The 14,072-nt window shown below is 38.1% G+C and overlaps 1 protein-coding gene across 1 annotated transcript in view; it reads right to left on the reverse strand.

Moving 5' to 3' along the window:
* LOC108967107 (probable G-protein coupled receptor B0563.6) overlaps nt 1–4,215 on the reverse strand; it is a 41,261-nt gene extending 37,046 nt beyond the window's left edge. The window contains exon 1 of the mRNA XM_018930353.1: nt 3,762–4,215. Within this exon, the coding sequence (XP_018785898.1) occupies nt 3,762–4,058 (297 nt within the window). The 5' untranslated portion in view covers nt 4,059–4,215. The remainder of the gene's footprint in view (nt 1–3,761) is intronic.
* Between the last annotated feature and the right edge of the window lie 9,857 nt (nt 4,216–14,072).

The following is a 14,072-nucleotide window of genomic DNA, read 5'->3' on the forward strand; positions in this document are numbered from 1 at the left end:
TATAAATAAAATGGAGAATAAGCATAAAATAATATCACCAAAGGAGTTGAAAATTATTAAGTGAAAACGGTGGAAATTCAAATATGTGAAATCACTGCTGGCATTTTTCTCCTTCTCTCTTCATATGTCTACAATTGCAAGTGGGACTGTGTGCAAATAAGCCTTTGTTGTGAGAAACAGCGAAGAAAAGGTATGGCATTAAATGGCCTTCCAAATGCTTATGCATATAAACATTTATCCAGCACAATAAAAGCCATTACTGGTGGATATCCAAAAACACGCACACACACATATATAACTCGTACAAACAGGCATATGGGCGAATAAACATACCATAAGCCTTGCCGCATACTGGCACGTTCCGTTAAACTAGCGAATGGAAATTTCAATGAAAAGTAAGAAAAATTGAAAAGAAGCTGGGCAAAATATTGCCAACAAAGTGTTACAGAATGGACAAAAAAAAAAAAAAAAAAGGAAACGGAGGAATATAAGTCAGTGCTCAAAGAATGACTGTAAAGAAAAGCAGAAGGTTGACATAATCTATGTCATTACTATGCCCATTCATTGCCGTTTGCATGTCCTACACGGAGCTTAAAGGGCAGTACGATGCTCAAGTGAGTTCGACCGTGTTCAAGTCGCTCCTGCACGACTGTGCCTACCAATGTCATTACATAGCGCCTAACGCCACTTTTACATATTGCCTACCGCTGTCGATGTTGTAGCCGTTCCATGCTGAGCTTTGCTGACAGTCAGCGCCCAGCGCCCGGCGCCCATTACCCACTTCGTGCTCTCGCTCATTGCCATTAGTATTAGTATTTGTATGGCAAATCAATTTCTTCTTCTTGGCCATCTCTACTTTTCCCGTTATCGTTGATGAGTCTGCAGTTGAATGAGATGCGCTGTGTCATCTTCTCTGTGAATGGGTCTAGGGCTGCTTAGCATAACGCCAGCGCGCCGCGGATTTACAAATGAACAAGTATACTTTTAACAAATGTATGTATATTTTACATACGTATTTATATCGAATTAATGTGTGTAGGTATGTGTTTATGTTAGGGTTGTCCTTAAGTGCAGATAGAAATATTTGGCATATATATTATATATTTTTTTTATTCTTCTACGAAGTTTAAGTAGTTCATCTAAAATTTCTAAAAATCTATTTTATAATCTTGTTTATATTATCATATGTTCATATCGTCATCAAAAATCGAAATAATAAGCATTTTGTAATCAGTGGTTTCCATTATAACGTTTTTCCTTCGCCTGTAAACTTATGAAGAGTGTTACTTTGCATTTTAGGTGACGATATATTGAAGCATAAACACCGAAGTTTACAGATTCATCACAAATCGCTTCGAAAAAACTTTAAACTCGTCTTTCATGAAACGAAACGACTGAACCGATCAACATGAAATTTTTTACTTTTTCTCAGATTTGTACCTGTTAACAAATCGTGGAAATCAAATTTTGATAATAATTAAGCCACTCTCAAGTATAAATTTCTTCACAGAATACGAGTGTTTGGGAAGTCGCCATTTTGTCAAACAAAAAATTTTACTAATTCTTCCACCAATACCTCTACTTATCTATTAGAGAACTGAAAACGGTAGATTGTATAATAATACTTTTTATTGAATTTGAATGTGAGACAATTTTAAGACATATTTTTTGGAGGTATTTCTGTGAGTCAAGGGAATGATGCAACGGAATTAAGAAATATTATTGTAACCTCATATATTTTTTCAATTTTACGAATCACCTTAATAAACATACAGTTCCATATTTAGTTACTTATACCTTGTGCTCATTGATACTTTTTTTTAGCGGACGAAATTTAAATATTCAATTTTCAATTTGCTACTCAAATTTACATAAATGAATATTGCAAAGGAACTTCTATTGGCTATATGCGTTGATAGCAGGCCAATAGGGCCTTGAGTATACGACCTTGCTGAAGTTTCGTACGAATATTCAACTCAGTTCCATTACACAAAAGTTGCTAATGTAAATTGATGACGTCGAAGTGGACGACAATAATTTTTCTGGATATTTTTAGTATTGGTAGTGTTGAATATCTAATAAATTATAGGAATTCTACGGTACTGCGAATTTAAAAGAGCTTTTTATTAGAGGACATGCTATTGTATGACCAATTCCGCAATATGCTGCACTAGTAGGGCAGACATACGGAAATCCACTTATCGATAGCCAATGGTAAGGGTTCAGAAGGTCGGCACGCTGTGCGTAACGGAAGTTTTAAAAACCTGACGGCATGACGGCTCTTCACGTCTTCGTTGAAAAGTGCGCAGTAAAATTGGTGGTTGGCCAAACACTGACTTTTTGGAAATGGAGGACAGAGTTTGTATGGGAATGTACTGATCAGTGTAAGGCATAAGGCTACTGCCGGTCCACTGCTGTATATATCACGTAGAAGTTTTTTTTATTGAGAAGGCCGCGGAGCTAGCCTGTAATGCAGCAGTAGGCAACTTTAGAGTAGACAGTCAAGTAGCAAACTAAATCGTACTCTGGTATCGCATGTCGGCAGAAAAAAGAGGCCTTCACTTTTACTGGCTGTCAGGTCACAGAGCCATCGAGGGCAAAGAGATCGTGGACAAACGTGCTGTCTGTCTGTCGTCCGATAAAGTGACCGACATTGGTAAACTAATTCATTGACTTTTCGATGATCTGGACAAGAACGCAGCAAGAAAGTTTAAAAGTCGATGATATGATTTATTAACATGCAAAACTACAAAGATTGTGAGCGAAGTGGTTGATAAAAAGTACTCAAAGTTCCTGCTCACTATTGATAGAACAGACTATAGGAACTTAATATGAATACTAACTGGTCACAGTCTGGTGGTAACACACGCCTGCAGAATGAGTCTCATAGATCAAAATGACTGCAGGAAATATCAAGAGGGTCAGGGAAACAATGGAGAAGATGGAACCGACGACGTTGAGTCTGCCTCTGCAAATTGCTGGGCAATCCAGAATCAGGTGTCGTGGGGTTTTCTGTTCCACGTCGCAGAACTGGCAGTTTGCACAGAGACTTTGCCCATGCTGGACAAGTATTTCCTGAGCCTGCAGTGTCCTGTATATGTCGGAATTTGTCTCGGCCGAGGTTGGTCATTTCCCTAAACCATGCGAAATTGTACCCTCTCAGAAGCAGGTTGCCACATGTTGCATTCCTGCTGCCAATGTTATTCTCTAAACACTCTCTACTGAAGCGCAGACACAGGTCAGTCTTTTCAGCTTCGATAGCTGAAGGCCTACCGAATACTGCGTTGCCTTAGGTGCCTAAGAAATCGTTATTTAAGTGACAGTACAGCTTATGATCATAGTTTAGCCATCATAGGATACTTGGATTGTACCCCCAGGAACTGCAGGCTAGGGATCTGCATATCATGACTGCCTTGGTGGCTTCTTTTTGGTCTTGATGTTTATTTGTTTGAGCAAATAACGTTTTGGAACACGCTCTTCCATTACATAGTGGTGACCATGCACCTTCGACTTATGCCTTACAGTATTAAAACAAAACAATATTTCGACTACAAATTTATTTTTTCTTATCTGTCATAATCTAAGCGCCTATACCGACATTATCACATCTAATCTAAAAATAATCGATAGATTAAAGCTCCACCTTTTCAATGGCAAAATCATGCATATTTTCATTTTTCATTCATCAATGGAAGTCAAGAGGAAAAGCAACTGAAAAATAAAAGTGAAAAATGTAACAACCACCTTCCACAAGTACTTACGTCGTTGGCAATGAAAAAATCGTCACGTAAACTACTGCCACCAGCATCGTTCACAGCAGCGCTGCCAATAAGTATGTCTGACTCTGCGCCGCCGCTGCTAGAGCCGCCACCGGCACCTACACCATAACTGCTGTGTGCACTGTATAGTGTTGGTGTGGCGCCAACAACGTTGCCAACAAGCGTCGTCTCACCATCCTCATCGATTTGTTCGTTCGCATTCGACGCACTCAAGTTTCTGCCCCAAATTAACGAACAAAGGGCTTGGTCCTCCTCGGTGTTGTACAAACGTGTTATCATGGCGTTCTCTTGCGGCCGTTCGCTGGGTAGGTAGCGCTAAACGAAGCTTTATTTAAGTGGAATGGCGGGTTAAGGGCGACACGGCAGCGACGGTGTCAAAAGTGTGAAACTTTCTATTATTAGAAAACGAAATGAAAAGAATGAAGCGTGGCGTAGTGAAGGCAATTTAAAGGTGAAAGCCGCTGACGTCGCAATTCAATGTCTTTTTTTTTATTAATCTTATGTTGTTGTAGTTGTTTTTCTCGGTTTTTAATACTTTGTTTTTTTTTTTGTTTTTTTTTTTTGCTGCTTAGCAGTTGTATTTGTAGTTGCGTTGTGTTTGTTTTGTTTTTGTTGCGCGTCAATTCATTTGAATTGCAAATCGTTGCGCCGGCTGGTGAGGTCGCGCCATGCCACGCAACTTTACAGCACAGTTGCCAACGTCAGCAGCGCTACACCGCCCGTTAGTGAGTGCAGCTATTGGAGTCGTGACGCCAGCAACTCGGGCAGCAGTGATTTGCGAAGGCAATGTCTGTCTTGTTGGCGGAAGTGCGAGGTTAAAGCAGCAATAAGAATATTAACGGAAAAAGCGCTCCTGCGAAACGCACTGCAGCCGCAGGCCAAAGTAGAAAGCCAATAGGTTAGAGGCAAGTGCGTAGTTGTTGCTGTTGGTTACTTGCAGGTTAAACTTAAGCTGTCTTAAAATTCATTGCTGATTTTAAATAATGTTAAATTAATTTAAATTACTTTAAATGCCACCGCTTCGTTTAATTTTTCGTTGCTGTCCCCACTTTAATCGCTTTTTTTGTTGTTTTTTGATTATTCCACTTCCTTCCTGCCAAAATTGTTTGTTGCTTTTCGCATAAATTTTCTTGCACCGCAAATATTTCTTTCACTTATACACATTCTTTTTATGGCCACAAAATCTGGCTGAAATTTTCCACTGCTCCTTCCGCTCCGCCACGTCAGTGCCCAATGGTTTGCCACCTGCTGTGTCCGCTTTAATTGCTTTTGTTGTTTTCCCAACCTAATTTTTATTAGATTGTTAATTGAAATCGCTTTATTTTGCTTGTGGCACATCTTCACATATTATGATAGCTGTCGCTTTATAGTCCAGCGTGTTACCTAAAATGAAATAAAAATGTACTTCAATAATTTGCACAGAAATTCTAATAAAAAATATTATATTTTTATGATCTTCACGTGCAGGGTATATATATTAATTTATTAGTTCATATTATTTTCAAGTTTGCGGCAAAAAGTGCTTTGTTATATTTAGGCTACTGTAATGTGCTACAGGTATTGAAATGAATGAGTAAACATTTATTAAGCGAAGAATGGGACAGACAGATCGAGAAAATTGCAGAAAATTTTTAGAGCAAGGCACCAGAGAAGCAATGGAGCATCTCTTGTACGTTTCTCCCGGATTGGCAAGGCCACGTTGTAAATATCTGGGGTCTACACGGTATGATTTATTGGAGGAGGTGCGTTAGTGAGGTCTCAGATGCGTGGCTCATTTTCCCTACCCTACCTACCACATTAACTTAACCTCACCCAGCGTTTCAAATTGAACCATTTATTATATAATACTGCACAGGATTTCCCAATCTATACACAAATTAAAATCTTAACGAAATTCCTATATATAACTCAATAGACAAAATTTAAAGCTTCAAAGCTTTCTTTCTTCACTCAGTTAATTTTTCTAACTTTATCATACATTTATGGGTAAAAATAATGTTCAGATACCCATATTGATATATGCAGCATAATAAAGTTATAATTTTGACATAAAGAACAGAAAATGTATGCCTCCTCTTTACTATCAAATTTTTTGTTGAAAAATTTTTTTAAGTGTCAACTCTGCACGGGATTAATACTTGTAAATAGCGGTTTTCAGATAACATTTATATTTCAAATTTAGTGCTGAAAATTATTCCAAATTATACCTCAACGATTGTAAAATGTTGAGCATATGAAAGATACCAGAACATTTCATAAAATTTCAATGGCCCATATAAACTTTTCCTTTGATTGCCTGAAACTTTTTTATTATGTTTGTGAGAAGTTTGATATCCGTGTGTCAATTACTGTGTGCTGCGTAGTCATTTGTTTACGACACAAAACGTTTGTTTAGCGATTTTTACCGTGAAATGAACGGTGATCCATTTCGAGGCTCCCTACTTCTTTCTTATACCCTGAACAGGGTATATTAAGTTTGTCCCGAAGTTTGTAACATCCTGAAAGAAGTGTCGGAGTATATATATATATACTTTAATATATAAATGATCAGTATGTCGAGCTGAGTCGATTAGCCATGTCCGTATGTCCGTCTGTCTATATATATACAAACTAGTCCCTCAGTTTTTAAGACATCGTTTTGAAATTTTGCAAACGTCATTTTCTCTTCAAGAAGCTGCTTAGTTGTCGGTACTGCCGATATGGGACCACTATAACATATAGCTCCCATACAAACTGGACGATCGGAATCGAGTTCTTGTATGGAAAATTTGCACATTTCACAATGTATTTCCATAAAAGTTGGCAGAGGTTATTTTCTAAAGCAAAAATTAACTAACCTACTCCCAGCTTATATCTCTCCATGGAACCACCAGATTAAGTATAACTTCATGTGAGAGAGAAAGACTTTTCATCTATCATACGGACGGACTGACGCCTAATACTTATACTGTATGTGTTTTAGCTTTGTCATAATTAGAGCTAACAGTTTTCTATTTACCAGAGACAAAAGTGGCGTCAAATTTTTCACCGATATGACCAAAGAGTCTTCTATACACTCTGTACCCGTCGAACATTACGGACTAAGCTCGTAATGGGATCGGAACAGATAGTTTCTAAATCATCCATGTTCACTCAGTACTTGGGTTAAGAAGAAGTCTAGGTCCCCATGTTGCCTATCTATTCACGAATGGAGGTCCGGGAGTAGTCTCTGGGTTCACCGATTTTTGGTTGAGGTTGGCACCGCTGCTGCCACATTGTGAAGCTTTTGGTTCTTTTCTCTCTTTTTTACCCCTACCGACGGTTCTGATAGCTGGTCCAATCGCGCGAATTCATCTCCTTGAATTTCAGTGAGCGGCAAACATGCAAGAACTTCAGCAGCGACGCTTGATATCGTTCGGATAGCAATTCCCTATAGTGAGTGATATCCTTTCTTTAACCTGTCTTGTTCTTATGAGCAAGACATCCGTTTTCTGCTCAGCCAACTCTAAACTCGTGCTGCTATCATTGCATTTTAGCTAGAGGTCATCTAGTAAAAGCCTAAGATCGAGCCTTGTGGCGCTTTAAGTTCTGAATCGACGCGGGATTAACCGTATAGACTGTAAACTTTACATATTCCCACAGAAGAAAGTCTAACGGTGTGACATCACACAGTCTTGGTGATTATAATGGCGCGACGGTTACGATTTCACCGGTATCGATTTTGAAGATATGTATATGGACCCATGATTTCGCTGGCCTAAAATCCATACGAGACTGTCTTTTTTCTGGATACGCTTCTTGGCAAGTGTGGTAAATTTGCTTGTTTACATGCCCGTTGAGTCAGAAATGTCACTTATTGCTGGACAAAGTTTGGCTCGAAAATGTCGAATGTGAACATTTTTTTTTTTGTTCCCAAATTCTTTATTTACAATCTGTCTGTATTCAAGACAATAAGCAAATGTTCTAAAATATACATAACTTTATACTGTTGGACCCCAGTGGGCGCAAAAGTAATATTTTATTCTATACTTAGCTTAAGCTAGTGATAAAAAAAAAAAATTATGATAATTTATTTCCTGTACGGGAGGTCTAGAATATGAAATAGTTTCAGTCGAAACGTTTCATCTGTTTCATCTATGGTATTTCGCGGTATTATGATATGGTATTTGCACACCGTTTAAGTACAGAGGCATATATCTAGTATTGTTGTATGTGAAATCAATGTGTACTGATTTAGTCTCGTTTAATTTTATTCGCCATTTAGCTGTCCATTCATATATTTTGTTTAAATGTTCTTGCAATCTTGCAATTGATACAGTTTGTGTTTTGCCGACAGACAGAACCGCAGTATCATCTGCAAATGTTGCTGCAATACAATTGTCGTCATGTGGTAGTGTGTACAGAGTACATATCTCCATGTTTAATTCGAAAAAAACGGTCCGAAAGGTATGATTTTAAAATATTGTAATATTTTTTTGGTAAAAGCATTTTAATTTTGTTTAGGAGCCGTCATGGCAAACTTTATCAAAGGCTTTAGACACGTCGAACCTCATCGTCAGTTATTAGAGGGATTTCGGTATTATTCTTGTAAGTATGAGGTTCAATTTCTGCTGCATTGGATGTGTCATATGGTTTGAAGACACCTTCAAGGTATGCCGCTTTGCTTTCTCGATATCGCTCTTGGCCCATGTCTGGTCTGCTTTTCTGATTGGATGATGTTGTGTTACGGGTCAAGCAAAATTTTTGGTACACTTCTACAGTGAATAATGGTCGTTAGATAAACTTTTCAGATAATAGCTGAGAGTTATATTTTTAAATGCCTTTATCTTATTGGTAAGTTTTTACACAATTTGTTAAGACAACTTTTGTCAGATGGAGATCTTGTTTGTTGCCACTTTCGGCGTAATCGGCGTTTTTCTGCTACCATTTCTTTAATTTCTTTGGTATACTTATGACCTGCTGTGAAGTTTCTTTTAATGTACTACTGTTTAGTGTACTACTCCAGGCTGCATATTAAATTGTATTTGTCAAATTCATGATTTCGTTATCTAGTTCGGAATTGCTACTTATTTTTACGTGACTATCAACTGGGGATAGCATTTGCTTAAAGTATTCCCAGTCGGTATTTTTATTTGTTAGCGAAAATGGAGGTTCCTTAATAACAATACTTTCGTGTAGTGTTAAATATATTGGTGAATGGTCAGAGGTCATATCCAAACCGCTTTCTATGCACATATAATTTGAGGAGATATGTTTTGTAATAAAAAAATCAATAAGATCTGGTGTTTTTAGTGGATCTGTTGGCCAATAATTTGGGGTTCCAGTAGACATGATACTGCACCCAGTCAATTAAAGAGCTTTCAGTAACTCTCTGCCCTTTGTGGTTATAAGCCTCAAGCCCCAGTGAGTATGTTTCGCATTATAATCACCACCCATTATAAATCGGTTTTTATGGCTATTAATCAATTCTACATAGCTATGACATTTTATTTGATGTCTTGGGGGACTGTAAACTTCTGTAAGGGACAAGTTGTTGTCACTATCTATCGTGACTATCGTTATTGCTTGAAATTCCTCTGTAGATATGCGGTTTTCTTCGTGGTGTTTTATGTTGCTTCTTATTATAATAGCAGCTCCTCCGCGTGCACAATTGTTCGGATGTATCAACATTTCGAAGTTTCGGAATTTAGTGTAAGTTTGCTTGCTAAAATGGGTCTCGGATATTAAGCATACGTCAACTTATTCAGTAGCGAGTATTGTTTCTAGCTCATTTTGGTGTTTAGTAAGGCCGTTTGCGTTCCATAGCATGGTTTTTAAGAATTTTGTCATATTTATTTATTTTTCTTGTACTGCTTTTTCGAGCTTCTGAAGCCTCTTCTCAAGTGCAATGGTAAACTCATTTTGTTTTGTAAGCTTCTCTAAGATTTGTTGAAGAATGCTAGCATCATTTGAACAAGTGTTCTCTTTTACAACTTGCGAATAAGTTAGCTCATTTGCTGTTGAAACTTTATTTTCAGCCATTGGTTGGCGTATTGCGTTTTTTGGGAGGCTTTTGGTATCTTTCACAACCGAGCTTTTAAGACATGGGTCATTTTTCATTGTATCAGTTCTTTGGTCACGAATCTTTTGCAGTTCTTTCGCAACTACGCATCCTCTGTATTATATGTAATACATATATAGCTCATATCGCAGGAATAATGACGTAGAGCAGGAAAACAATAAGCAGAGAAGCTGGATTGAATTTCATTTGCAAACAAGTAAACTTGTTAAGCACAACAAAAAGCGAACTTGTAAATAATTTCATCGGCAATTACTGCAATGAGGGTTGAGTATATTAAAGTATCGTCTCAGCGGAAGAGTAGTAGGAAAATGAAGTAAGTAAACCAAACCCAGCCGTTCGCAACCACAGACTACTTTAATTAAGCGCTACAACGAATTGCACAACGGAGTTACGTATACGCATTGGTCTCTGGTTTATAGGAGTTACATTGTAGTTATACACTCTACTTAATGTGAGGAGCAAGAAGACGATGTGGAATAAAGAGTAAAGCTACATAGCCATAAATGCATATGGTAATAGTGGAAATAAAATTTACAATGCCAGTCTCCGAAGACGGATATATCTATTCACCACAAAAAGGTTGCGTAAATATTTGTAGTTTGAAATAAGTGTAATCAGCCTAGAATAGCAGTAGGAGAATATGCACATATATATGTTAAGAAAGCCTTTCAATGCCACATAGTTTCTTATGAATGCTTATTTCACAGGCATGCGAACAATAGTCATATACACACACACAGTAATGCGTAAGCATAGTTGCCTGCAAGGATTCTCATATATACCTTAGCTGCAATGTCTGCCTGAAGTCGACTTATGCTTGCGGCAGATACCAGCAGCTGCCTCCATATGTGTGCGTTGATGCGTTAACCCAAAAGTTGACGCCAACTTTTAAATATACATATTTACGTACATACATGTATGCAAGCGTATATAAATGAAACTGAGCCAGTAGGAAATTTTTGTTGTTAGGAAGTTATCGTTTCTGTGGAAAATAGGCGGAAATAAGAAAGTTTTTAAGCATTTATTTAAAAAGTTGGTTGAAAATTAAGGAGCCCTTACAATCGGGGAAACCCTTTCATCTAAGTTTATGTTAAGTTTTAATAAAATTATTTTTCTCATAGTTGGCTGTAGTAATTTTACGGTTATGCTATGTGACGTTAAGAAGAAGGTACGATTTTGTACATTGTACTCGACGATTTTGTGCCAAATACTGTTTGAGCATACGAGAAAAATAGACACCAAGAAAGAGAAAATATGCCATATTATCAGATCTTCTTCGAAAACGGAAACCAGGCGATTTAATATGTGAATAATATGGTTTTTTTCCAATTCAGATCATTCTCATGTTGAAAGTTCAACGGGCGGCGCTCATCAGCATGTGTGTTGCACTAAGATCCATTTCAACTATGGCACTTAGCGCCATTTTGAATAATTGCCCGAAGACATCGAAGGAAGGTGTATGCCTGCGAAAGTGGCTAATAGACTCAGAGAATCTATGTTCTTAAAAAACACGTATCTCAAAACTCGAATATCCTCGCACACTTTGACTTTATGCCGGATCACTTAGATCAGGGAGTCGCCGAACCGAACTCAAGCGGCTCCTTTTCTGCCCATATACCGGCGAGGAATCTTTGGATGGGAAGAAGCCGTTGGAAGAGAGGGGCTGTGAGCTTCGTTACGTATGGGCTAAAACCTACGGTCCAGCTTCAGATCTGTTGCTCTTGAGTGCAACTTCTTTCAGACAAGTGACCATTCACTTAGATAGCAGAGCGGCGATACAAGCCTTGAACTCATTTAGTGTGCATTCAGGATTGGTCGAGGAGTGTTTAACCTCACTATCATTGCAAAGCTGATGAGTTGGCAAGGAAAAGTACTGTAGAACCGCTATCCAGGCGCCATATGCAGAAGCTTTATAGAAAAAAAAAGTGAAAAGGACTCAAAACTTCTTTCTTGACAGTTCGCGACTTGAAATGAAAAGCCTATATAAATTTGTAGGAGTTCTTCTATGGTTTCACAAAGGACTACATATACAAGTCCACTTGCGATCTTCAATCAGCCATCTAACCTACATATATGTCGAAGGATCACCACCTTTTGAAAAGTCAATTATTGAAAATATCAATAAAATAATCGAAATTGATCAAAAAATGTTTAGTATCGTTTAAATTTGGCTGAATCAAAATATAAGCTCGATATATTGGTGCCACCCTAGTGAACCTAAAACATATTCACACACAGAAATACGATCTACGAATCGCTGCTGAATTGCAACAAAATCACATCATTCCCACCATTCCTCGTCCTAAGCAAATTTCTTTATTTGTTCCTGTACTATCAACAATAGGACCATCAGAAAGAAGCAATCGCCCAGAAGCTGCCAGTTTTGGCCTTTAAGAAAATACCTATGTTCCGTCAGGGCGATGCGAGGCAACACACATCGATAGTCACTCACCAAAAGCTCCCGGAGATTGGTTGGACAGTTCTTCTGCGTGCACCTAATATATTATTAAACCTGGCACGAGGTGGTTACTACCTGTTCCTGTCTCTGGCGAAGGATTTTGGTAGTGAAAAATTCCACCTCCAGTGAAGCTAGTGAAAATCGGCTGTTTCAGTTGTTTGCCAATAGTGACGAGGGTTTCGTTGAGAGTGGTATTAGGAAACTAACCTCAAAATGGCAACTAGAAAATAAACAAACGAGTGCATAGTTGACCTTATTCGTATCAGTTGTACTATGCTAAATAAAACGTTCAAGTCCAAGACTCAAGTTGTGCATGCGAGTTTACGTACATACAGTAAAGCCTTTTTCCTACTGTTTCTTTCATATTCTTCCTGCAGACGCGTCTGTAACACGGATTTGACTGCTGCACAGCCACCGTGTATGTAGTACTGAGAGCCAGCTGAAATTTTAGCTGTGGTTACATGTGTAGAAATATACATACATATATATATTCACACAAAAGTCAAGAATGCACATAAGTGTGCATGTAAGTTACCCCACCCCCTTAAATGTCAAGCAACTAACCAACCATGCCCCATTTGTATTTACTTCAATCTCATTGCTTGTCTACATTCCTTTGAGCATATTTGCTTGTCCATTTACATTTTACAGTCCGTTTGTTTATCCAATTGTGCGTTTGTCTCGCTATTTGCTGGAACAAGTGATGGAGCAACGCAAGCTTCGAACTCCAACACACAGACAGGTCAATATATCGCAGGAACATACTTGTATGTATGTAGTAAATTTTTTCATATGTTTTGCCATTCGTTAACAAGCCAAATAAAAAATTAATGTAGAGATTGTCTTGTAAAAAAAAACAAAAAATAAAAATAAAAAATAAAATAAAATAAATAAATAAGTGATGCAAAATTTATTCACTTAAATAAATGCGTAAGAGTTTCGCAGATGATTTCGATTTGATGGTTGGCAATGAAACTGACCGTGTTTCCTACTATCTCGAAGTCAAGTGGGAGAGTATCAAAAAATGGATTTCAAATAAGTTTTTTGGTAATTCTTACTTTATGAAATGCCTCGATATATTTTGCATGACCGCCACGAGCACGCTAGTAGAAGTCCATACGCCAAACTGAACTTTCGACTGTTTTCAAGCATAAATTGACCGAAACTGCTGCAACTTCACATTCAATATAGTTTGCATAGACCATAGACTTGACATAGCTTCACAGGAAATAGTCTAACGCCGTAAAATCGCAGGACCGAGTCAGCCAATTGACTGGACCATTTTGTAAGATAATACGTTCACCAAACTTGGTTTTCAATAAATCGATTGCGACATTCGTGGTGTAACTGTGACGCCGTCTGTAATATTTCGGTATGCAATGGTGACTCATGAAGTACGAGTTGATTGCTCCTCGAACAATTACTTATATTTTGGTGACTGCCGAACAATTCACTCAAAAATGAGCCTCATCGCATATGATGTTTTTTCGTTGACAATTCAGATCATTTTCAAGTTGTTGCTCAGCCCAATTCACGAACATACGACGATTGTGGTGGTCAATCGCCTTCAGTTCTTGCGCCAATTTGATCTTGTAAGGATGTAGGCTAAGATCTTTTCGCAAAATTCGCCACAACGACGTCACAGAGATGTCCAACGCGTGGGATTGACATGTGAGAGACTGATTTGGGTCTTCCTCAATTGATGTGCTCGCGGCTGCAATATTCCCGACACTACGGGCATTTCTTTGTCTCACTGGCATGGGAACATTTTATACTGTGCCTGCATTTAGCTACC

This window comes from Bactrocera latifrons, unplaced genomic scaffold (assembly GCF_001853355.1).
Source record: "Bactrocera latifrons isolate USDA-ARS-PBARC rearing strain unplaced genomic scaffold, ASM185335v1 scaffold_177, whole genome shotgun sequence".
NCBI classification, from domain to species: Eukaryota; Metazoa; Arthropoda; class Insecta; order Diptera; family Tephritidae; genus Bactrocera; species Bactrocera latifrons.